The sequence below is a fragment of the Channa argus genome, chromosome 4 (genome assembly GCF_033026475.1).
Source record: "Channa argus isolate prfri chromosome 4, Channa argus male v1.0, whole genome shotgun sequence".
Lineage (NCBI taxonomy): Eukaryota > Metazoa > Chordata > Actinopteri > Anabantiformes > Channidae > Channa > Channa argus.
In genome coordinates this window covers 8,270,945-8,296,052 of record NC_090200.1, presented here as the reverse complement: position 1 = coordinate 8,296,052, position 25,108 = coordinate 8,270,945, and the positions used below count along the sequence as shown (strand labels likewise).

Here is a 25,108-nt window from a genome sequence, read left to right as displayed (position 1 = left end):
CGCTTCTATGACACAGAATTATATTAAATGAGATGGATACCAATTCAGACCCAGGAACGTGTTATTCTTGTACCTTTGTTTCACACATTGTTAGTGATTTAAACATTATGCTGCATTCTGCCTTCTTTCCATTAATTTTACATTTACCCCAATCTTATTGTAGAGGCATTGTTTGTGGACAAGCATAATGGATGGTAGAAAGCAACATTTTTTATTTGGCCCCAAGTTCAGAGCAAATGCATTTACCTTGCGCAGATTAGTTTCAAATTAAACTTATACAACACGCAGTCTAAGCAATCAGGCCTTTCCCAGTAGCTCCGTGCAACTCATTTCTTTGATCAAGTTTAATTATCTTTAATGGCAAAGTCAGACTCCGCATATCTGGTGAGAAACAAGGTCCATTCCTCATAAATGCATTATAATGTTGGGCCTGGGAGGTGCTGGAGTTGCTGCTTAAGGCAAGTAAATGTTGTGTCATTTATGGAAATGCAGTGAATGAAGCTCGCTGTGGTATTTAGTTTTAATTAGACTGAAAGTGTCTGTCACACACCATCATTCTAAATCTGTACAATAACACCCCAAACATGTATTATACATACATGTTTACAGTAAAGTGTCTACAGTAAACTGTACTTGGACCAGGTAGTGTACGAATGAGGTGGTTTATTATTTGATAAATCAAATTTCGTGCAGATTAAACGTTTAACTTATGCAAACACTCGTCAGGTCTGCTCTGTATTTGTTAGACAGACATTAATAAATGGGGCCAGAAACCCACTCCCATGTGTTTTCAGACCAAGTAACATTACAGAAGCGCGGTGAAAAGACGAAGTAGGAAACAGGGAAACTGGTCTCACACGACTACGTGAAGGACGGTGATCTAGCTAATTATTTACTGCAGATTAGCCAGTTTACCTTACTGGGCACATTCCCAGTAGACGTAAACTTATTAACTCGCCAAGATTATCGACAAGTTTGTAGTATAAGTATGCCTGGAAGAAAATAGAGAGCAGATGTCATTTAAATACATTCCCCTCTAAAAGTATTGGAACAGTGAGGCTAATTGCTTTTATTGAAAAGATGGGTTCTACATCAAAAGCTGAATATGAGACAGAGATCAACATTTCAGCGTTTATTTCCAGGTATTGGAACGGATAGACTTGAAATAGATTAAAGTGAAAAAAAAAAAAAAACCGTAATCATTAGTTGCAAATCCTTTGCTTGCAATAACTGCATCAATCCTGTGACCCACTTACATCACCAAACCTTTGAATTCTTCTTTTTTGTGATGCTTTTCCAGGCTTTCACCGCAGCCTCTTTCAGTTGTTGTTTGTTTTGGAGTGTTACTCCCATCGGTCTCCTCTTTAGCAGCTAAAACGCATGCTGTATAGGGTAAGTCTGGAGATTGACTTGGCCAGTCTAAAACATTTCCACTTCTTCCACCCGATGATTGTTGTGTTTTGGCTTCATTATCTTGCTGCATGACGAAGGATCTCCCGATCAGTTTCTGAGTTCATTTTGCTGCTGCCGTCATGTGTTACATCATCAATGAAGATTAATGAGCCGTCGCAGAAGAAGCCATACACGTTCCAGCCGTGAAGTTTCCACTCCACTGTGTTTCACCGATGAAGCTTGTATGTTTGGGATCGTGAGCAGATTCTTGGTTTCTCCGATCTTTAGTCTTTCCATCACATCTGTAAAGGTTCATCTTGTTTCATCCGTCCATAAAACTTTGTCTAAGTTGCGCATCCGATCCAGATGTAAATACCTGGAAATAAAAGCTGAAATGTTGATCTCTTGTCTTTTATTCATCTTTTGATGTCAAACCCAAATGTTTCCAGTCTACAGCATAAATAATGGAATTGGCCTCACCGTTCCAATACTTTTGGAGGGGAGTAGATGTCCCATCAATCCTCAATACATAGATTTCTTTCTGAAAAATAAAGTGCTTGGAGCTGGATATATTCAGTAGGTTAAACTGTAAAACTGTCTCTACCGTACATTTACACTATGCCAGGGTCGAAAATAAATGGGGGGTTGAGGGAAACTAGTTTTCTAAGAATTGATTTTAGATTTAAGAGTTGATTATCTAAGCGTAGTACAAAAAGGTGTTCGGTTATTTTCCTATTCACTGCTAAATATCTCACTTATTTTTATCATAATGTTATAAGACAATCATACTACACCTTATTGTATTATTGAGATATGGTGCACTACACTTACCTATATTCCATTCTATGAACAATATTAAACTATATTTGCACTACTTTATAAATATTTAAGGCAGACTGTTAGTGCCTCAGTATTCAATTTGTGGTTTAGTTAATTTTTTTTCTCTGTAGACACATACTAGTATATACATTGTTATGTAAAACAACTTTGTGCACATAGCATGTAAATTAAAATCAAATGTACATTTCTATGATAATTTTTTTTATCATGTAAGTAATTCACTTCATGCAATCCTGTCACACACACCTCTCGAGTGTCTCTAATTATTGAGATTTTTAGAAACTGTAGACATTTTTGAAAGGTAAATGGCTACTGTACAAAAATCAATCAAAAATCAATAATACAGAAAACATATACAGGTCATTATCAAATATTTACCACTGCATGTCTTAAAATCGGTTTAGTAAATGCATTTATTTAGTTAGGTTTTTTTTTTTTTTTTTTGGTGGATCTTATGCTCATGGCCTTGTAGTCCCATAATGTCACACTGCAATTGGATTATTATTTCATGTGTCTTTTGAGAAGAATACAATTTTAAAAATCTTGAGGTTATCAATTTAAAAAAAATATGTTGCCATGACTACAATACTTAATCACTGTTCATCCCAGTGTAATCACATGGGTTTTATGTAATTATAATTGACTCTAATGGGACATTTTACAATTTGTACTACTTTCGTCAACACTTGAGTGGACAGATGTTACTCACTACCTAATACGGCGATGATAATAAACTAATTTATTTCTGAAACATAGTCCAGACATTGATCACTGGGTGAAACTTGAAGTGTGAAGGTCACTGACCCTTTTCAGTTCTCTGCTGAGCAGGTCCAGCTGGCAATGGGAGGGGGGCTGGTTCAGTGTGGAGGCTGCTAGAATCCACCAGAACTTGCTCAGTTATTAAGTTATGTGACACATTAGTGGTCAGTGTGACATAGAGCTATTGGTTTAGCTTCTTAAGAGCAAGCAGCAATGTCAACAACCTCACATACACTGGAGACCTCGGGCACAGCTGAGTTTTTCCTCCTGTGTGACGGGTGAAACGACCTCACTGGCTTTTTATTTGGCAAGTTGGAACTGCAGGTCTTCCGTGTGTGTGGAGGAGCAACCCTCCCTCCCTTATTTGGACAGCGAGCAAACAGAGGAGAAACCGTAGCATGAACAGCACAACTAGAACTTTACGTTCACTGGTCCCATTCAGTAGCTCTTCAAATACTGGGAATTGATCAATATTCCTACAGTACTCATTAAAATGGGACTTGCGTTAAGGACAGGAACATTTTTTTTGGTGTTAGTGAACTTGTGACAGCCCTAAATGGATATATAGAGAATTCAACGTGTCAAAGTGTCCCAGGGGCAGCCGTAGCTCAGTTGGTAATGGCAGCACAGGGTCAGTGGTTCGATCCCCGGTCCCGGCTATAAGTCGAAGTGTCTCTGGGCAAGACACTGAACCCCTAACAGCCCATCCCCAGCTGTGCAGCGCCGGCCCAAGCCCCGTAGAAAATGGGGAGGGCATCCGGCGTAAAAACGGTGCCAAATCAACATGCTGACAAATGATCCGCTGTGACCCTGAACTCACGGGATAAGCCAAAAGGACAAAAAAAAAAAAAAACACGTGCCAAAGTGGCTAGTGAAAGTAACCGTGTTACCCGCTACTGTGGAAATCGAGCTGACGGTGGCAGGTGTTGAGGTAAAGCCCTGGTAATGATGTTGACTTATTGCAGAAACGGCCAATGCAGCATCTACGTACATTTGTCTATGGGTCTTAATGTTATGGTGCTTAGCATAACACCAGTCATCAGCGAAGCTAATCACACATTTTTTGGTGCTTAGTTGATTCGAAAATGACCATTAGTAACTAATTTCTCCGGATCCCTGCAATAAATGAAAAAGAACCAACAACCGCTTTCTTCCATTCCCTGACATCTCTACCTTAGTGCTGTGTCTGTCATCACATTTAAAGAAAAATGTATTTAACAAATTAGGGTTCTGGATGAGGAGAAACGTCTGGTTTGTCAGTTTGTGTTTTCACTCGATTTATTATTGGAGCAATTTATTATTGGAGTGTCCTGCACTGCACTGGACTTTGCAGAATCACACTAGAGTTGATGTGAAATGTTGCCTAAAAATATCTATAAGATGACAGCAGTGAGTTGTGCTAAAGCAAAGCTAACTCCGCAAGCTAACACTAGAAATGCTAGTAACGTCTGTTATATTAACGTTAAGCAACACAAACTTGGTAACTTTCCTAAATGTTAGCAACTTTTCGGTAAATTGTACTTCCATGATTCTCGTCTGCGGGCTTAAGTAGCTCAATTTCCAGCATTACCTTCAATATGTGGCTCAAAACTTTTGGGTCAGGAACAGCGAAAAACCCGGAAGGACTAGTTGTAGTCTGTAAGCCGACGGCAATCCGCCATTTTGCACTGTCCTGGCAGAAAGATGCAGAGGATGAATCGTGAGTTCTCTGTCCAGAAAATATGGAGCGATCTGACTGTCTCTTCATTCTTATGAATACTACCTGATTTTATTTTTGGTCAACCCCGATAGGAAATTGCTGAAGTTTTCCTTTAATTTCCGTTTGTGATTGACAGTAGACGTTCACAGTCTGTTGTGTAGCTTAACCAGAGCCTGATCAGGTTTGATGGTTGTGGTGCAGACATAGAAAACGTGCACATTAATGTCAAGTCAATGCTCATTATTTTCAGAATATACATTTGTTTTCTTTTGTTATTTCATTTGAAGTTAAATTAAGCAATATTCTTACTATTGTATTATTATCACGTTAGCTTTGCAAAGAAACAGCTGCTTGAAATTTACAGGTATCTGAACTTCGATTCATGATTTAATTTTAGGGTAACGGCAAAGTCTTTTACATTTACATAAACACAGAGCCAGATAAAAACAGGCATTTTAAAGCACTGAGGTGTAATATGTGGTGTCAGTGTCTCCGTCAGCCTCCCTGTCCACAAAAATTACAGTGTTGCTCCTGTAGTTAGTACTGTGTACTGTAGATCCTGGCTAAACACACGTTTATGCAAGGATTTAGTATTCAAGTGTTATTTTAACTTTACTTATTATAATTTAATGTGTCTATTTCAGAGCCAGACATATTATCACATCTTCACATCCATCCAGTTATTTTTATGTGACAAAATACTGTGTATACCACATCTGATTCTGGCAGTAACTGCAGTAAGAGGTTCTCACTTACAGAGCTCATTAACAAATCTAATAACAGCAACACGAAAAACCTGTCTGTCTCTCACTGGTGTAGTCCAGCCGTTACCGGCTATGGCTATAGACGGTATCCATGGAAACAGGGAAATAACTTGGCAAAGCTGAAGAGGACCCTGGCACAAAAGAGGGGTTGTCAAGTTTGTTTTGTACATGCTTGCAAACAAAACATAGTGTGGACACATATTATTAAAAAAGTAGCGTACTATATTTTAGATTATAAGAGAAGCCGGACCCATCAGATCGCACACCATCTCCATTTTTATACACACAGACACACACGCACTCTCTCCTGGACTTTGGGGATGTTTTGACCTCAACAATTAATTCAACGGAAACCAGTGAATTCTACGTGAAGTTGCTATTTAAAACATCATCAAAAATTCCAACGTCCATCAGAGTATTTTAGTAAGTAGTTAGGGATGTTATGCTGCAACAATCACAAAAACGTTCACAAAATCATTAAAGGGCTGATTATAATCTAAATTTTATCAATGTCAGTTATATAAACTCCAGAATATTGACATAGGTCTGCATCCTGTTTCAATTTGCTGCACATTATATAGATATGTATATTTATTTCTTCTAGGTCCCATGTTCAAATTTTTTGGAGAGCTGGTTGTCACTACGAAGCTCAGTCGACAACTGATCATTAGCCGTTGAGTTTGTTTAGGGTAAACTGAATAATTCATCACCTTGGAGTTGAACCGGGCATCTCTGAGAAATACACGCAGCTAAGAAATGGAAAAAATGTTTCCCTGTGTGCATTTCTCCGTGTTCTCCACAGTGACAGTAACAGAGAAACGAACTTTGTGTTCTGAATATGTAGCTGCACGGATGTTCTGCCAATATCAGTTTAAAGGATTAGCTTGAAAAAAAATGTGGATTTTTATTCCTATTGCTCCTCGAATTGTAATAAACATCCACTGTTGCTGGTTTTAAACATGATGTGGTTTACTGACTTTGAAACTAACGTGCCCTCTTTGGTACAGTCCTGAAGACAGTATTGATAATACCAGAGTATTATCAGAGTATTTTCAGTGTTGTAACTTAGTAGTACTAGGGACCAGTAACACCCTGTAAAAATAGTTACACATTATTAAAGGATATGATACTTAAAAATGTATAAAATGTTAGGTTAGTCATAGCAACAGATTTGAGAGATATGATATTAGATGACTGTGTACATGCAGAAATGTGGCAATTTAGTTGTACAATATATTAGGCTCAATATAAAAAAATTACACTGTGAACTTTGGTTTGTATTTATAGTTTCCCAGACAATTTTATGTTTCAGTTTCTTTGTAAATTCTGAGTTTTTTTGTACACTGTAATTATTCAGGCTACATTCAGAGGACTCCCAAACAAAGCCGGTCTCAAAAAGGCGAAGGGCCTGCTTATTTGGAAGCAAATCAAACTGCCTCATAACAAAATTCTTTATTTGACAATGTTCCAAACTAACGCATTGGCACCGAAGCAATAAAGCAATTGGTTGCTGCCGTAGCAAATATTTTTAACTCCCGCTGAAGTCACACTGTCTGTAACCTCAAGAAAATCGGTCCAAATACAAGCTGTAATATTTAAAACGTGAGAATTAGTTGCAGTAAGTCACATATTCTCGACAACCTTGTTTATCACCAAAGTTGTTTCCAAAGATGCCTGTAATGCTGCTGTCATTAATTTGATACAGTGTGAAACCTAAGCGGCCACCTAAGGAGAAATTGAAAACCGAGGAAAGCCCCTATTTAAAATGTGTCATTACCACCGTAGTTAAGTCAGGAATTCAGATGCTGTGCTTTTGTGCAGCCAACCTGCACAAACTATACCTCCTGCTTTTCTTTCTCCCCTTTCTGTCTAATTAACGTTTTTCTTGTTTTCTTGTGCTCGGCTCTGAAACGGTCATGAATTACTGCACCTATGCATCGGTACCTCAGAACCATTTGGGCACAAATAAATACTTTGCACATATTTGACTTAACTGTACCAATGAGTCTTTCTTTAAACTATATCTCAATATGCGTCTGTTTCAGAAGTGCCAAGCTGTAGTGCAGCAACACACCTGTTTTTTTTTTTTTTTTTTTTACTGTATTTTCAAAAGCCTGCAAGCTGTCATCTCATACTGCTTTCTTGGTCTCCGACATCACAGAGCTTTGAGTCTCTTGAATGTTTCTTTAATGTATGAAAGAACAAGTCCTCAGGTAAATTCACCCCCAGGAGCACTGGGTCTCGACAGGTGGATGTGTCACCGATCCTGTCAGAACAAGGAGTGTGGGATTAGTGGGCTGCTCCTTCTTTACTTGTACCACTGTTCCAGATTGCTGAGCCTGAGATAAGCATCCAGCTGCGACTGTAGGAATTCGACGAAGAAACTCACGCGAAGTCGTGCGGCTCACGTTCTTGATGAGTCAAAAGTGACAGCTGTACTGTAGTGGCCATTATAAATAAGCTACAGTTTTCTAAAACTTTCAGGCTCCTATAATGTCATTGTAGAGGCAGTCATGCATCACACGCAAGCTCTTAGTCATCTGCAGTTTACCTCTGAGCAGATTCACCAAAAAACTCTCTTAGAGGCTTAGATGCCTTTGAGACATGGATTATAAAACCTCTGTAATTAAGACAGACATTATATAATTCCTCTATAGGGTACAGAATATCCTTAAAACTATTTTAGTATTATTAGTCTGGAGTCGTTCACTTGAGGTCTCGAGTGGGAAGCAAAATGCTTTGTACCCATCAGCCGCTGCCAGAATCAGATGAGCAATGTGTAATTTTATGTGACAACAGCAGGTGGTTTCTTCAGCCTAACGTCACACATAAAGTGGATGGAGCAACAATCAGCCGAACGCCAGAAAGAAACGTACTCGTGACTTTTTTCGCAATGTGACGGAGGCCAAGAAAGGTTGGGTGGGTGTGTGCAGCTCCCAGATGTGAATGTATACAACTAAAATAATCGCAACAACAACGGCAAAATGCTCTGGCAACTCATCTCTGGACTACAATGCGATCGTGCTCAGTCAAGTGTAGAAAGCTGAATACATATTCCACGATTACATTCACACACCACCAAGAACATATGCAAAATCCACTCGACTCACAAGCTGTTAATGTAAATACACAAACTTGTATATGGCCTGTGCTATATTCAGCGTCGTCCTTTCTAAGATGCAACCTCTGCAAAAAAAAAAAAAAAATCAATTATGTGGCATACAAAAAAGGGGCATTCATTGTTTGAACTCGACTGAATCACAGAGCAGAAGTCAAGACAACAGCGGTGAGAGGTGGTTATTGTGTTTGCAGCATGCAGAACCAACCTGCCAAAGCAGTTTTTGTGCTTCCGGGAAAAAACCCCAGCTCAGCTCGTGCCCCGTACGATATGCAAATGTACTTCTTGGATACAAGCTTATTTGGCTATTGGTTGTCCAGGCTGATTGTTAAATTAAAACCCCCTTTTTTTCTTTCTTTTTTTCCCACCCAACTGTCCTCTCAGTAAGCCTGTCGTTCGGCAGTGCATGTAGCTCCATGTATCACTGGGCGGAGAGCTGCTGGGACGATTGCTGACTGCGGGGTTTTTTTTAATTCTCTGGGTATTTTATTGAAAGCCAGACAGGTCATTCTCTGTCCCCTTTCTCTTACCACTTTATTAAAGTTTCAAATGGTACTTGGTGCTTTTGAATGCAGATACAAAGATGTATTTGGTTCCCTAATAATAAACTAGAGGCAGCATAACACTTATGTTTTTTTCATCATTGTATTATGAGGACTCACTGTACAATATATTCACGCCCAAATGCCACATACAGTACAGAATAAATACTAAAAACTACAAAAGGATGGAGGCATTGTGGTGGTTGTGTTGTGTGTTACACCACTTCTTGATTTTCCATGCACTAATTTAAATCTGTCATAAGCTCAGAAAAATAAAAATACTTTACACAAACCTTGTTGCCCCGGACGTAAAGTTACACTCTTACTGCAACTTCTCCTTAATCCTTTATGTTCATGAGCTTCTTCTTTTACGTGTTTAACTCTACTGTTTCCTTTCTGTGATTTAGGCTAATAAAGCACAACTTGAGGCTCTGTAGCTCTAACGTGAGCCTCAGGACCATTCATCCCTCTCTGTGCTCGGCTCTGCTTTGCTCATCTCACTCCACCATGCTCTGCAAAGCCCTTCAAGAAGTAGTTTTTATGAAATTAAAAGCGAAAAGGATGCTCTAAAAACTTTTTTAGAAAGGGGGGGAAAAAAAGGCAGTAGTTGTGGCTATTCTCTGGTCAGAGAATGGTTCGTAAATAAGAGACGTTGTCGTGTAGCCGGTATGTTATTAGTAAGTGAAGAGTAATAAAGTTACAGAATAATGAGGTAGTTTTGTGCACAAATTGCATTAGAAATGGACAATAACTAAATAAAAACTCTGCGGACATACAAACAGAACAGTCCTTAGGAAAAACAGAGTAGGGAAGTGTATGTGCTGCATGCTGTAGTCTGTCTTTTGAGCTGTACTCATACTGCACCAGATGTTGGGATAAAGTACATGAATATTCGTTAATCACAGCCTCCATCCTGTTTCTGAATTATTTGGGATTTTTTTTTTTTAAAGAAAGTTTGAAACCGTACTTTTTGATTTTGATTTCATAACAACTACTACGTACTAGCTGTGCAGAGAGCCCATTGATCCTGAGTCTGAAGTGCTACAGCACCTTAAGCTTGGACCACAGTAAGATTTACAGGTAAACATTTTTAGTATCTTTACAAATATACATTTCTCCATAACAAAAGTTATCGACTCTTTAGGTTTAAACATGAATTAATGAAAGGCTACTTGATAACCATACAGTATGAGGTGTTAATTAACTTGGGGTTACACAGAAATTTTATACACGATTACTCAGTCATTACATTATGAGGGAACATAATAATTAGTGTGATGCATCACTACTTCAGGGTAAACAAAGAGTAAGAAATGATTAGGTTCTTAATTCAGAGTCTATTCCGAGTTATCGAGTGACTACTCATCAACCATCAGGCTGTTTCTTATTCTTTCCTCGGTAACTTTAAAGTTTTTGTGAGGCGTTGTCGGCACCTGAAGTCCCAATGAGCTGCGTACGGATGCTGTCCTGTAGGCCGACTACACTGCGTACATCTGTTTACACCCAGAAATAAACGTCACGGGCACCTGAGGCGGTGTTCATAAATGCAAAGTACTGTTTGCAGTCCCATTTCTAATCGCTGCCTGGTGATAAATCCTAATTAAAACGGGTATAAAACACACAATGGCAGAATAAAAAAAACGGGTGAATTATGACCCGTTTTGCTTTCAGCATCACAGTATGCGTATGAACATAAGCTTGGTGTGTTGGTTGGTGGTGTGTATGACCAACTTCAACGGTGTCGCTCATTGGAACAGCGGCCAGCAGTGCTGACTCATTACGTTCTGTGCAGACATGCGAGCTACAGCACATGGAGTGAAGTCAATTCAGACAAAAGCTTCTTTGATTTGTTAATGTCAATTTGCCTGCAGTTTTATTTATTTATGTATTTATTATTTACTATATACTTATATAGTGCTAAGCCGTTGTGGACAGGCTGCTACATTTAAGACTTTCAGGGTTATGGGTTCAGCGTCTTGTCCATGTGACTTTGACAGGAGTCAAACTACTGACCCTGTGGTTCTTGTACAACTGCTAAACCAACCGAGTCACAGCCGCCCACAGCCTTTACTTTATCATAGGATTTCAAAAGCTATCGCTATCAAACTATCTCATCTTTCCCTATTTGTTTGCTTGCCATTCACCACAAAGTTAACGTTTATGCATTTTGTCATTTCCCCCTCTGCATCTTTGCTGGCATACAAAGCTTTTTCAGATCCTTTGATAAACCACACAGAAAGGCAAAACCAATTATGTAGTGTTGGTCACTTCTACACAATGATGAAAAACATTCCAGGTTTTATTTGAATATAATGTGTATTCTGCTAAAACTGACAGAGCAAAAGGGGGTAAAATATGGATTTAGTTGCCTGCTTCTTGGTCATTTCATTGTAATGATTCTTTGATGGTAATTTTTCGAAAGCTGAGGCTGAAGCAATAAGTGAAAATCACCTGGCGGCCGTCGGTTTATTTGTACAATATTAAAGCTGAGCACACTGTCTGATAATAACTACACCCTCAGTGAGATTCTGTGCTATTGATGTGGTTTTGATAAAAATTATAAAGTAATTCAGCAGTCAGACAATGATTGTAAGTTACAAAAAAACCAAAAACAAATGCAAATAAAAGTACTTTCGAGCACTCTGTATATTTTATAAGACAACTGAGACTTCTCAAGGGCTCTCCTTTGCACAATAATGTGTAAGAAACGGGATTTTCTCACCTTCATCTTTCTCCTTGTGACTCTTATTTTTAAATAATTGAAAGCTGAACAAAGCTCGGCAATTCAGTCCCACTGAATGAAAGGAAATTCTTCTGTGGGCTCCTGCAGTGAAACTGTTGAAAAAGCTAAAACACCTTAGATTTGTAATATCTCTACAGCTATGTGGCACCTTGCCATTGTTGTATTGCTCATCCCCAGGGCTTTGCAAAGAGAAAGTCGCTGCTAAAGTATTCGACTGGTACCTGACATCTAAATTATTTTACCGCAAGAGAGTTAGGCCTCAGAACAAGTGGAATGTGTTTTGTCTGTTTGAATATTTGTCAGCTGGAACCTCATATGAATTGATGTACTGAAATTACACTGTAATACAGTTGTTACCTCCACAGAAGATTAGCAAGCATCTCCATAGTTATAGTGTTGTCAGATACAAGTGATTTTCAAATACATCTTTACTTTGACTGTTTTCATGAATATATATAACAGTCAAATTTAAAATAATATGCTCCATTGTGCATACACACTCCACTTTATTAGGGACACCTGTACAATCTAATGTAATCCAATACAGCAGCTCTGCCATGAATTCTACCTTTACAGTGTTATAATTTCTCTCTTTTTTTTTTTATATTTGAAACCATCAGAAAGGTGAAAATTCTACTCTGTGTATATTATGAGGTCATTATGAGGTTAGTGGAGTCATACTGGGGTGCATTATGAGAAGAGTTGGTTTTAATGTTAAGGCCACCTCATTCATTTTAAATAGGGTGTTAGGTTAATATCATATTTTAGACTGCAATAGATTGAACAAGTGTCCCTAATAAACAAAGCTACTTTGACAAATAATTAATTTTACCATTCAAGTCATCAGTGATTCTTGCACATCCAACAACTTTTTAGAGGGACGGTACACTGTCATACTAGGTATAGTTGTACTTTTGATTAGGATCCAATTGGATCCAATTTGAGTTTTTGAAATACTGCATGAAGTTATTTATTTTTTTTAATTGATCATTAATTTCATGGCAAAATGAAACTAGCTACATATTGATTTCTTTATGCAATTACAACAAATGAAGAATTGCTTTAGGTCCAGTGTGCTCTGTCTCACTCAGTGTGGATTCCATTCCCCTCAGGACAAATTGACCTACACTGAGCAGTAAGTAAAAGCCAACAGTCAAACATCCTGAAGGAAGCCTTGATTATTGCTCGTCCTATCTACTCTGGGATTGTAAAACACCTGGGACCTTTAGTTACTGAAAACCCCAATCAGTCAGTAGTTTCAGTCGATCACTTAGCTGCTTAATAGACTACAGAAATAGTGTTGACACCTGGGAATCTTTGGGGGCACTGCTGTAAGATATGTTTGAAGGTTATAGCTAAGAAATATGGTACAGTTTCCTTCTTCTGAATGTGTTACAAATAGCAAAATATGGACTTAATGGCCAAACAATGGCAATAATTACTATAGCATTCGTTATACAAACCCCACTTCAAGAAAATTTGGGATGATATCTAAAAGGGAAAAACATATGGGGGGACACTCTCCTGTGGTCTGTGAAGAAAAAAATGATGCATGTTGTATCCCCCCATACCCCCCAAAGAGGAGAGGGACTATGCAGCTTGTTGTTACGGCACAGCAAAGAAGCCTGAATCTGCACATCTGTGACAGCACTATTAATGCTGAACAGAGAAGAGCTTTGGTGCATTTTGGAGTGAAAAGCACAACAAAGGAGGCCCTGAACTCTAAAACTGCAAAAATCCTGTCTCAAGCTAGGACAGGGGGGGAAAAGAAAAGGTTTCAAAATAAAAGCATTCGGTCATTTGAATTTTCAAAAGCTTTTTGAGATGTGTTGCTGCCTTAAGAATCAAAAAAAGCTTTTTTTTTTTTAGGCAATAAAGTTCCCGTTTCAACATTTGATATTTTGTCTTTGTAACATTTACAGTCAAAAATAGTTTTTTTTTTGTTGTTTTGTTTTGCACATTATGATTTTAAAGCATTTTCTTTTTATTTACATTTTACACAGTGACCTAACTTTTCTGGAAATGGCGTTTGTATTTAAAAAGAAGGTTCTAAATAATAATAAAAAATAAAAATTTAGAGCAGAACACAATTGAATTTACATGCAAGTGTCAACCAAACCGCCAGCAGTACTGCAAAGCCTATGAAAACTATTGTGCTACATCTTACTGAGTTTCAATATATATTCTTTGGCTAAACGGATATGTTCACCTCCGCTGCATAAACTTGCTAAATTCTTTTGATCTATCTCTTGAAATCCCCCAGAACTTAACTGTATGGCTATTTAATGTAATAGGTATTTGGAGCTAAAATATTACTTATAGTATTTATTTATATGGTATTTGTTTTACATCATAGTTGGACGAAGCATTCAAAAACTGTACTTAAGTAACAGTACAAATACACATACAATAAGCTACTGTAGTGAAAGTATTAGTACTTACTGGAATTTCTACTTAAGTAAAAGTAAGTAAGTACATGATTTATATTTTACTGCAAGTATTAAAAGTACTTTTTTTCTCTGTCCTTTTCTGTGGACCAGTGCTGCTTCATGTTTGTGCGGACATTAACTAATAAATGGTAATAGACATAAATGATGAGTTAAAGATCTGGTCTCTTTTTCAGTTTTATTTCTAAACTACATCTACGGAGACAGAGTTCAAGTTCAGGGAGCCAAAGAGCAAAATTACTGCATACCAGCTCACTCTGAGTACTGCTACTATGGAAGGAGGAAATGTGTAAAATGACGTGATTGTAGTGCAAGTTTAATTAGAAAAGTTTAAAAAAAAAAGATATTTGCTCTTAGATGTAGTCGAGTAAAAGTCAAAGTAGCCATAATTAAATCTATACCAGTAAAGTACAGATACATGACAAATTTACTAAAGTACAGTAAAGTACTCCCTGCGCTGCATAATTAAACAATTCCACATGTCTCAACAGGTTTGGTTTCTGCTGCCACAAATCCAATCTTTTGTTGTGGTATTCTACAATATGAACCTTTATCAGCCAATAACATGATAGTAGAAGCTCCTGAAAACTATCCAGACAGACAAAAACACAATATCGGAGAGCAGATGGCGAAAATAATGAAAGGCGATACCCATACTCACCAGCAGATATCTTGGAACAATGCTGACAAATGAGAGCAGCAGCCTGGCTCTGCTGTTTTCATCAGATCGCATCGTCTATCTTGCAGTGGCACCTGCCTCAGCTGCCCCATCAAATTTCAGCAGCCCGCTGCCCTTGAGGCAAGTAGGCAGAAGCCAAATTATTTGCAGACCAGTTAGCCACTTCAAGGTGAAACAACAACTGAGCTCTCAATTATTTCACAGTGGCATATTCAGGCCTAGGAAATGGAAAAAGAACAGAACTGTATGAAGGATCGGCCCCTTAATTTGTCACCTATTTACCTTGATAATAATTGGCCACATAACCTTGGTAATATATCTGCCTGCAGACAATCTCCTGTCCCCTAAAGTGAGAATGGGCAGCATAGACATTCCCCAGCACTGAGTCAGTTTTAGCAGGCTGCCAAAAAGATGGTTTTAATTGCAGACAGATGCAGTCTTTTGGCTATCACATTTTTTGAATTGGGAACTCATGACTCTTTCATGGGGCAGTTAAATAAATAAGGAGGGTAGATTGAGTTGCCCACAGAGACGTGGGCTGTGGCACGTGGCCCAGGCAAAAACGGGCCTCAACAGATCGCCTTTTTGGACGCCATCCTGGTGCATGCTCGATAACCACGAGCCAGCCAAGATAGTGAAACAATGGCGAGGCAGTTAAAAGTGAGAAAGAGAGAAGAGTCAGGTGGCGTTTTTGTGCAGCCGGCCTCGGGGAGGTGTTTACTGACTATGCAGATCTGCCTGCTCAACATCAAAGCGTCGGCTAAGTCCCCTCATGGGAGCCACACCAGACATAAACCCCCTGAACCCAGAAGGATCAAAGTCTCACCCACTGTTCAACTTAGACTATGTAGAATAAATATGTGTATTTGGAATATTATGTCACCACTTACAAACCAGCACCTCAAACTGATGATGTGCTGTTTGTATTATGACGTACATGCAGCTGATTCTTACTTATTCAGGAAGGTACATGATGAACATTTTAGCATTCACATCTTTAAATATTCATGTTAAAAGTCTGCAGAGGCATAGTTCAGACAGTATATAATACCTTTTTTTAAATGGACGTTTACCTTTTTGTACTGTGTGTAGTTCATGCTTATATGTCCTTTTGTATTTCTTACTGTAAGAGCCCAGTATCTGTCATATTAGTCCTCTTTTTATGGGAATCATCCAAGAAATGTAGATGTGGATGTGTATAACGCTTAATACGAGATGTGAGCGACTATCGAACAAGCCGCGTCCTGCTGAACAGTAACATAAAGCAGGTTTGCTGCTGTCTGCCTCGTGTGCTTGACTCTTAACTTTATCAGTCAGTGGGAGTTTGTACCATAATAAACTGTCATGTCCAGTTTCCCGACAATCCTGAAGAACTGAAATCTCAGTCAACAGCGCTCTGGAAACCAACACATTGCTGCTTACTTCTGAAGGATGTCGCCGCTTTGATTCTGACTTTCACTGGAACAAGATGAGACACTTCTACATTGTTTTGTGTTTAGTTTCCTTAGAAAAGCTGCAAAATGTTCAGGAAAGAGCTGCGGTCAGTCGAACGTTTAACACTGAGTGTTGCGTTTGTTTTAAATGACACACATCTGCATGGCACACATGGAGTTTGGGAAACACTCAGGACAGTGCACGGTTGCAAATGGTCTTCAATGTGCTTTACATTTTAAAGTGACACTCTGGGAAAGCTTCAACATGAAAATCATATCAAACTGAAACTTGCCAAGTGTCTCATATTGTGAATCAAAACATTTAAAACTGCACTATTTTCTGGTATTATTTATCAGGGTTAAGTATCAGCCCCTGTTAAGTCCGTGTGAGGTCACACAGTTTGACATTATCTGACAAACTGAAATAGATTTTCTTCATGTCTATATGGCCCGTGTATCTTAAGATGACTAATAATGCAAAGTTTGCAAATATGACACTTGCAAACAGTCTAATACTTTACATAATTTACGGAGGTAAATGATGCCTTATAATATTACTTTTGTCATGCCACGTTATCAACCAAGAAAAATAAAATAGTGTGGCCACTAAGCTGAATTAGTAACAAGAATTTCAAAGCTAAAGCTAACATATATTTAAACTCGTACACAGCTGCACACATGGAAAGCTTTTACTATAGGGGTTTCTAATTGGTAATGACCACATTTCCAATTAGCCTCTGCATTGCTGGTAAATGGACTGCACTTAAACAGCACGTTTCTACCTCACTGGTAAAGGCTTTTCACCCTTCAAATGCACAGCTGCTATATGCAATGCAACAAAGCGCGGGCCTGACCCACCCGGAGCAATTTAGGGTTCATTGTCTTGTGATTAGTGGACAACTCACTCTAGCTCTTGAGCCACAGCAACGGCAATTTTCTCAGCAGTAAAACTTGTATGGACGCAGCTACAGTCCTTTGAAAATCCCATTAGGGTATGAGAGTTTTTTTATTGACTGTGCTCTGTCAGTATCGATCCTCTGTGGAACTCTGAACAGTTATCTATTAAAATGAGGAGGGAGCAAGTTAAGATATGTAAATCCCCCATTAGCACGGATTAATCAATCGTTTATAGCCCATCATAATACTGTATGACTTCATGTTTTATAGCTATACTATGAATGTCTATGAATGAGGTTACACTGCTTGTCAGAGTTGGAAACATAAAGACAGTGCTAGTTTAAATTGCAAAACAAATATGCAATATACTGTGTAGAGTTAAAGTGACAAAGATGTAAGATCTTTTAATCAGATGCATAGCATTCCAAATCAAACTAAAAGTGCTCCTCAGTTACAGTGCAGAGGCTAATTACAGTTAAGTAGTGGTATTAGCTTGAGGTTCCAGGAATGTGAAATGGTCAGGGTTTGACTCGGCACACGGTAGATGCTGCATAATATAGAAGCATCATTTCCCTTACAGACATGTTTAAATGAGATCTTTTACTACGGGTATGAGAAACAGCCAACCTGACACGAGTGGAGATGTAACATCTAAACATGTCTCAAGTGACTCACTTTTTATTTTAAGCATCCGAAGCCTCTATTGTGTGACATAGGCTCTGCCAGCAGCTAATTCACACTTTTGTTTGCTTACATGCAGTGTTTCCCAGATGTCATTAGGCACATGGTTCGGGATGAGTGCAAGAACACCCAAAGGTGTATCTGTGTTTTCACGCTCAGTTGAGGAGACTTGTCGCACGGTGTCACAATCCATCAGCCTGTTTCTGACCTAGAATTTTAAGCACAGTTCTAATATCCGAGGAATGAAAACAATGGATGTCTCCATCACTCCCCGAGGCTCTGAGGCCTCAAGAATAGCTTCTTTCCTCTTCTATTCTGCCAGTCTGTTTTCAATTCAGAAGATAAATGAGCGAGCTTTGATACTAGTTGGGTTAAAAAAAAAAAAAAAGAAGAACTTCAAAATTCCCCATGGAGCTCAAACCAAGGAAGCTAGAATGTGGAATAAAGAGGAATGGGACAGAGATCCAAACTTATTACAGAACTGCCCCACTAATATCTTTGGTCATCTCCCCTAACCTTCAAACAATGCACTGTCTATATTTTGCTAAGCGACGTCCCAGAACAATCTTTTTTTTCCCCAGTATAAATTAGCTACATTCCTTCACTTATTACTTTAACAATATTGCCCCTTTAAGATTACAAATACACCATGTAAATTAATAATATTCCTTATATATTTCCTAATATTTGCTGCTTTACTAATGGTACCTAATTGTTATTTAAAAGGTGGTGAACAAGTGAACTACAGTTTCCCTGTAAACAAGTAATTAGTGTTGAAACATATGATGGTAAATTACCTTGCAGGCTGCAACATTATTTAATGAGGTAAAAAGAACAATAAGTTGCTTATTTGGTAATGGATACACACAAACTACACTCAAATGTTCTTTTGAATGGGTTTTTGTTCAAATGCCTGAAAATAAGGACTCTGGATTTTTTTCCCATTTTAGTATACAACATCAATTTCATCAATAAATACTTCTGCTCTCTTTGGCTTTTTACATGTCTTTAAAAAACAATCAGTTGCTGACATGTCACTAAATAAGACCACCGAAGTCCCCATCGAACATCTAGTCACTAGTCTGCACTTGCAGCTCGGCTGTTGTCACACTTGCAGACACGACTGTAGTGAGATCAGGCCACTTTAAGATGAAAGGCTTTGGTTAGCACATGAAAGTGGAGGTTTAAGGTGGTGGGGATGTTAAAGTCACGTGGCCTTAGTGTGTTGGTTTATAGCTTAACGATAGCTTTTCACTTCTAGTGGTTAAAACATTACAACAGTGGTGTTTTATGTAAATGTTAATTAGATGTACAAAGTGTGTAGTATTATAAAAGTCTTTCATCATAGATCTCATTTTCTACATTAACCCAGAAGCAAATGGCAGAATCTTTGTTTTTTGTAAAGGGATCTAACTTCCTGGTATGCATACAAAAACTCGTTTTTTTTTCCAATAATGACATTTACAAGAACCACAAATCTTAGCACCTAGAAATGTAATAATTGTGTCATCAGTTTGAACCAACACTAGCTCAACTCCACGGATACACAATTGTTATCAGTCGATTCTGTACTAACCAAACCTTTAAAATCAAAATATGAGCATCGTGTGTTTACAAAAGTCCATAGATTGTTTAATACAACATACCATATTCTCAACAATTTAACATCAACAAAATGTTTTAATTAAAAAAAAAATCTGCATATTACCTTTATTGCACAGAACAATTTGAATGTATTTTCCATAGATTTCTTTTTTAGTATTTATGTAAAAAGTTGGCTTGGACTACATAGTCAATATAGTCCAGGGTCAAAAAAAAAAGAGAGAGAGAGAAAGAAACAAAGAACAGATTCCCAGGATCATTTGGGACCAAAAAAAAAAAAAAAAAAAAAGGCTAGGTACAGTAGCCACACTTTGAACAAAGAGAGCATTCAGAATCAGCAAGAGGGAGAACTGTGAGCCATATCCACTGTCTTTTTTTTTTTTTTTTTTTTTTTCTCTATAGGAAAAACGGATTACACCAAAGCTGCTTCAGATTGCTCCATGGGTGAAACCATCTGTGTCACTCCAACCATCTGCATTTTCAGTCCATACTTCCAGGCTCATTGTCTGTAATGTCATCCATCATAAATAACTTAGCCTTCATCCTCACACACGTCTGCAAAGCCCACCTGTCCACAGTGTGCACTCGAAAAAGTAAGGCTGTAGTCGCCGATTTTATATGCACGACCAGCTGGGAGCATAATACCCCCCACCCCCCACCCCCACCCGACAAACAATGCACATTTCTGGGGAGCAGCAAACCACTAAATTATCCTGGAAGGTAATATTTCTTACCCTTAATAGGGGTGTTGGCCTCAGCAAAAGTAAATCATTGAGTTCCGAAACCAATCAGGAAAAATAAGCAACAACGAACAAAGTATTCTACAGCTTGAGGAGCACATTGTATCCAAAAACATGAGCACCACAACTTTTATTCCTCACAATTATGTTGAGAACAAAATAATACCATTACATAATAGTTTTTGAAATGCAATTTAAAAGGGCAGGGATAAGTGCTCACAATATCAAGGTACTGACCCCAACTATTCTGTTTGATGGCAGCACTGTAGGATACAAACTGCATCTATTGTTAGTACAGAGCATCATGTCAACAACATATCGTATTTCCCTCCAACCCGTGTGTGCACTGTCTGGGTTACATCTGAAAATTAGGGATGAGTGACACTGATTATGATGTGATACTGGGCTCAGAGGGCTCTACCAAAGCATTTCCATTTCTAAAACCCTATATTAAAGGTACACATTTAACTGGATTTTCTGCTACTTCCTTTTTAAAACTAAATAGTTATATTTACCTTTCTGGCAAAGCAATTATCTCTGTGTATGTTTTAGTGGATTTACAGTCCCGTATTTGGTACTCAATGCCTCCCTATATCCCTAAATCTGTATTTTTTCAGAGCACTTATTTTTGTCCATCCTTCAATTTTAAAGTCTCAAAATGACCAATGTGAACTCTTTCACAGTACCATTAATTGTACTTCCTGTACTTGTTCAAGACGATGGGTATGGGTCAGCTCTCTCATAATCAGAGTTGTGCCTTACTATGTTGTGTATTTCTGGGTCGTACTCCTTCAGCAGGTTTATCAGGTATCGTGACACAGATGTACATTTGATGGATCACAGAACAATCATCAGTGCAGAAAAGTAAAAAAAGACCATATGTTGCACATAGTATTCACAATTTTAACACTGATGTATTGTAATTATGATGTACTTGAAATGCTGTATAAATGTGCTCATCAACCCATATAAAACGCATTCAGAACATGACATTTAACCTTGGAAATAAAAAAAGAGAGAAAGGAAAAAAAAAACACAAAATAAACAATACAGACAAAAAACAGCAATGGCCAAATTATGATCAGCCTCATTCTGGCTGTTTAAAGTGTGTTTCTTTGCTGATATATTTTTCCAGTATAAATCCACAGGAATATGAACTGCTTTTGACAAATCTGACCTCCAGTGAATGCCCCCAAAGGCCTTGTACAAACCACAAATGCACTGCAGCATTGGGTTGAAGAGCTTTCATTCCCTCTTACTCGTAAAAGTCAGAAACTGCCCTCCTTACTAGTCCTTCTGTCAGGAAAGAAAAAAACAAAACATTTTACTCTATGTTAACAGACCAGGATCCACAGGTTTGTAAGAGGAAAGAAAATGTCTTCGTTTCCCTTTTTCTTATTTTTAGGTCCAAAATGAATAATTCCACAACTCTGTTAAATCATTTTCATATTAAACTTGCGGGGAGCATCCGCTGTGGTGCTGCTCATGCCAGCGTCCGATTTCCGTGGCACATACTCGATCTCGATGTTGTGCTTTGTGTTACCTTTACCTCTGCTCCAAAGGAAGAGCAGGACCAGGCAAAACAAGACAACACCAAGGAAAGATATGAAGCCCATTGTGGTTGCGATGATCAGTGTCTTTATGTCAAATGGAAAAGGGACGTTGGCTCTCGTATCATTAGCACCAGTTTCTGTGGGCTGGTTGGAAATGAAGGCCAAAGTCTTGTTGGGCTGGTGTGGCCAGTCAGGCGAGTAGCTATGGATGTGCAGGTGAGCAAGAGAAGTGTCATTTCCACCTGCATTGCTAGCTATACATACGTATGTACCATTGTCTTGAATCTGGGCATAGCGCACCTCAAGGGTACCGTCTGGCAACACAGAGAGCCTTCCAATCGTCTTTGTGGTGATGAACTTCTTCTGTGGAGAGAGCCACATTATCACTGGTGCGGGATCTCCGTCTGCTTGGCAAGCAAAATGCACAATGGCTCCCTCATCGACAAATTTCTGCTGTGGCTTGCGATCTCTAATCCTAGACTTGCGACAGGTGAAGTAGTTGGGCTGCAGAACATCTGGGAAGTCTTTGAATTCTTTGCCTTGGACAAACTCGGGGGAGGCACAGGTTGGCTGCTGCCTGTTGAAATTCAGCCTCCAGCGTCGTCGGAAAACCCATAACAGTCTGCAGTCACAGGCCAGGGGATTATCATACAAGGCGAGGGTTTCCAGATTCCCGACCGAATGGAAAGCAGACTCCTCTAAAGTGCTAAGAGAGTTCCCAGACACATTTAGAATCTTCAGATAGTTTAGACCACGGAAAGAGTAAGGTTCAATCATTGCCAGTCTGCCTCCGACCAGATGAAATTCCTGCAGACGCAGAAGATCATGCAGCTTATTCCCCTCAATAGTGTGGATTGGGTTATATGAAAGGTTAAGAAAGCGCAAATAAACCAAGTGCCGCAGGGCTACATAAGGAATCGTGGTCAGGTTGGCATTTGCAATGGTCAGGGAGGTGAGATTTAATCCATACAAGCAATTTGGGGTCATGGTATCCAAGTATGGCCAATTGGCTATTTCCAATACTTTCAGTCGATACAGCCGCTTGAAAGAGTAATCCCGTATGACATTGATATTGAGGTGGCGCAGCCTCAGAGTGATCAGACTGTGGAGGTGGGTAAAAGCCTCTGTTGGCACAAAGGACAAGTTGCACTTCTCAAGACTCAGGTGTTCAAGGCTACTCAGGCCATGAAAAGCCCGATGGGAGATGAAAACCAGGTCGTTATCACCCACCTCTAAAGAGCGAAGATTGTACAAATCCTGGAACATGTAGTCTAAGAGGATGACAATCTTGTTCTCACTTATGTCCAGCTGTGTGAGATTGCTCAGGCCTGTGAAAACACCGAGCTGAATAAGCTTGAGCTTGTTGCTACGCAGCCCCAATGTCCGCAGGCCATAAAGGTTGTTGAAAGCTCCAGGTTCAATAGTGGAGATGGTATTTTCACTGAGCTCCAGGTGTTCCAGGTTAGGATAGTTGGCAAACTCGTCTGGGTTTATGGTTCTGATGCGGTTCTTGCTGAGGTCCAGCAGTTTGGTCTCTGCAGGAATGCCTTCAGGAACAGTCATGAGCTTCTTTCGGTGGCACATCACAGAGCGCTCTTGAACATTGCACTCGCAGCGGGATGGACAGCCTGTGGTGGACCCAGAGAGCACGGTACCCAGCATCAGGATCAGAATGGGCTGCCAGCAAGCCACCAGGTAGCTGTGCCCAGTCGCTTCCCCGGCTGCCATCTTATCGGTTACCTGGGGAGACAGAAACATAAAGTCACATGACTGCAGCAGTATCCTACATTTTGCTAAAGTTAATTTTGTGGACAACAGCAAACTGTGGGCAGGCTGCAGTACACAATATTCAAATGTTGTATGGGATGTTTCATATCACTACATGCCCGTATATTTAAATCTTTTTCTCTTCTTTTTGCTATTTAGCAAACTCACATTGCATGTGGTGGAAGTGGAGGGCAGCAATATGAACTTGTAAGGAAACGCTTTGCTTTTGCTGCCGTGTCTACTTTGTGCCAACTGGTTAGTTCTAACAATCAAATGTGCTAAAAGGATGTCAGTCTCAAGTGACACAATTCCTAACAGAACAGAGAATATAAATCCTGCTGCATTATTCATGCCTCAGACACAAGAGGAATAGAGGTGGGCAGCGACGAGGAAGAATGTATTTGCTTGCATAATTGAGAGAGTGCTGACAGTTTTGAATTTTGCATCATTCACTTTTCTGCACAAAGCTTCAAAATACATTGCGAACGCAAGCAGCTGCCGTGAACGCACAACCTATTTGTGTTAAAGAAAAGGATGTACTGATCCTAGCTAGAGAATCAGGAGCCAAGTAACTCTGTTAATCTACATACATCTTTGTGTCTGCACTAGAATGCTGAACATCGTTTCCCCCTCACACCTTGCAGATGATCAATCAGTCAGTACTATCATTCTGATAAGAGGGGCACTGGTTCAAGTTGAATTAACAACATTTTTCAGATCCTAATCCAATTTACATTGTGTCACAGACACATATGCTGAGCACATCTCTGATTGGTTTTTGTACCACATAGGTATTTTTTCAACCCTACTCTTTTCTTCCCACTTCCAGCTTGAATTTGCTGTGCGAGTTAAACACACAGTTGGGGATGGAGCAGCAGGAACAGGACACGATCCAAGAAGGATGGTGGCAAGTGTGATGTATGTGCTGTGGCTGTCATTCGGCTCGTGCAATCTTTTACAGTAACATATAGTCCATACACCAGCGGGGAATTGGATTCAGAGAAATAAATACTGGCTTTAATGTAAAAAAGCCGTGTTTAATTTCAATGCCATCTGTTAGTGGGCCTCCACCCTTTTAACCACCAATGCAATTACTGATCGCTTTTGTAATAACAGAAATTCCAGTTAAATGCATTAAAAACACACACACTTATAGTGAGCGAGCCTTGAACATGGGAGCATCATTATTAGCAGTATGAGAGATCCAGTGTTAAAGACAGATTAATTTAAAGTACAATTTGAGGTTTAATGCAGTATGCAGCATTTAATCATGGCTTAAAGGACATTATTTTCAGCTTTAAAGCACATAGGGTTTGACTGTAATTCACTTTCATAATGAAATAAAAAAATCCAAGTTCTTCACATCAAATTCCCATTCATCTTCAAACATGTCCCTGGGGAACTCCTGTCTGTGTGTGATGGCTGTTGTCACAATACATAGCATTCAGCCTG

The 25,108-nt window shown here is 39.1% G+C and overlaps 1 protein-coding gene across 4 annotated transcripts in view; it reads right to left on the bottom strand.

Moving 5' to 3' along the window:
- Positions 1-18,902: 18,902 nt before the first annotated feature.
- The window catches only part of lingo1a (leucine rich repeat and Ig domain containing 1a), a 120,104-nt gene continuing 113,898 nt past the window's right edge, over positions 18,903-25,108 (bottom strand). For 3 of the 4 annotated variants that reach the window (XM_067502523.1, XM_067502524.1, XM_067502522.1), the window contains one exon: positions 18,904-23,629. In XM_067502523.1, coding sequence (XP_067358624.1) covers positions 21,770-23,617 — 1,848 coding nt within the window. In that variant the 5' untranslated portion in view covers positions 23,618-23,629 and the 3' untranslated portion in view covers positions 18,904-21,769. Of the gene's footprint in view, positions 23,630-25,108 lie in introns of all 4 variants that reach the window. The other variant, XM_067502525.1, reaches the window with a different exon arrangement.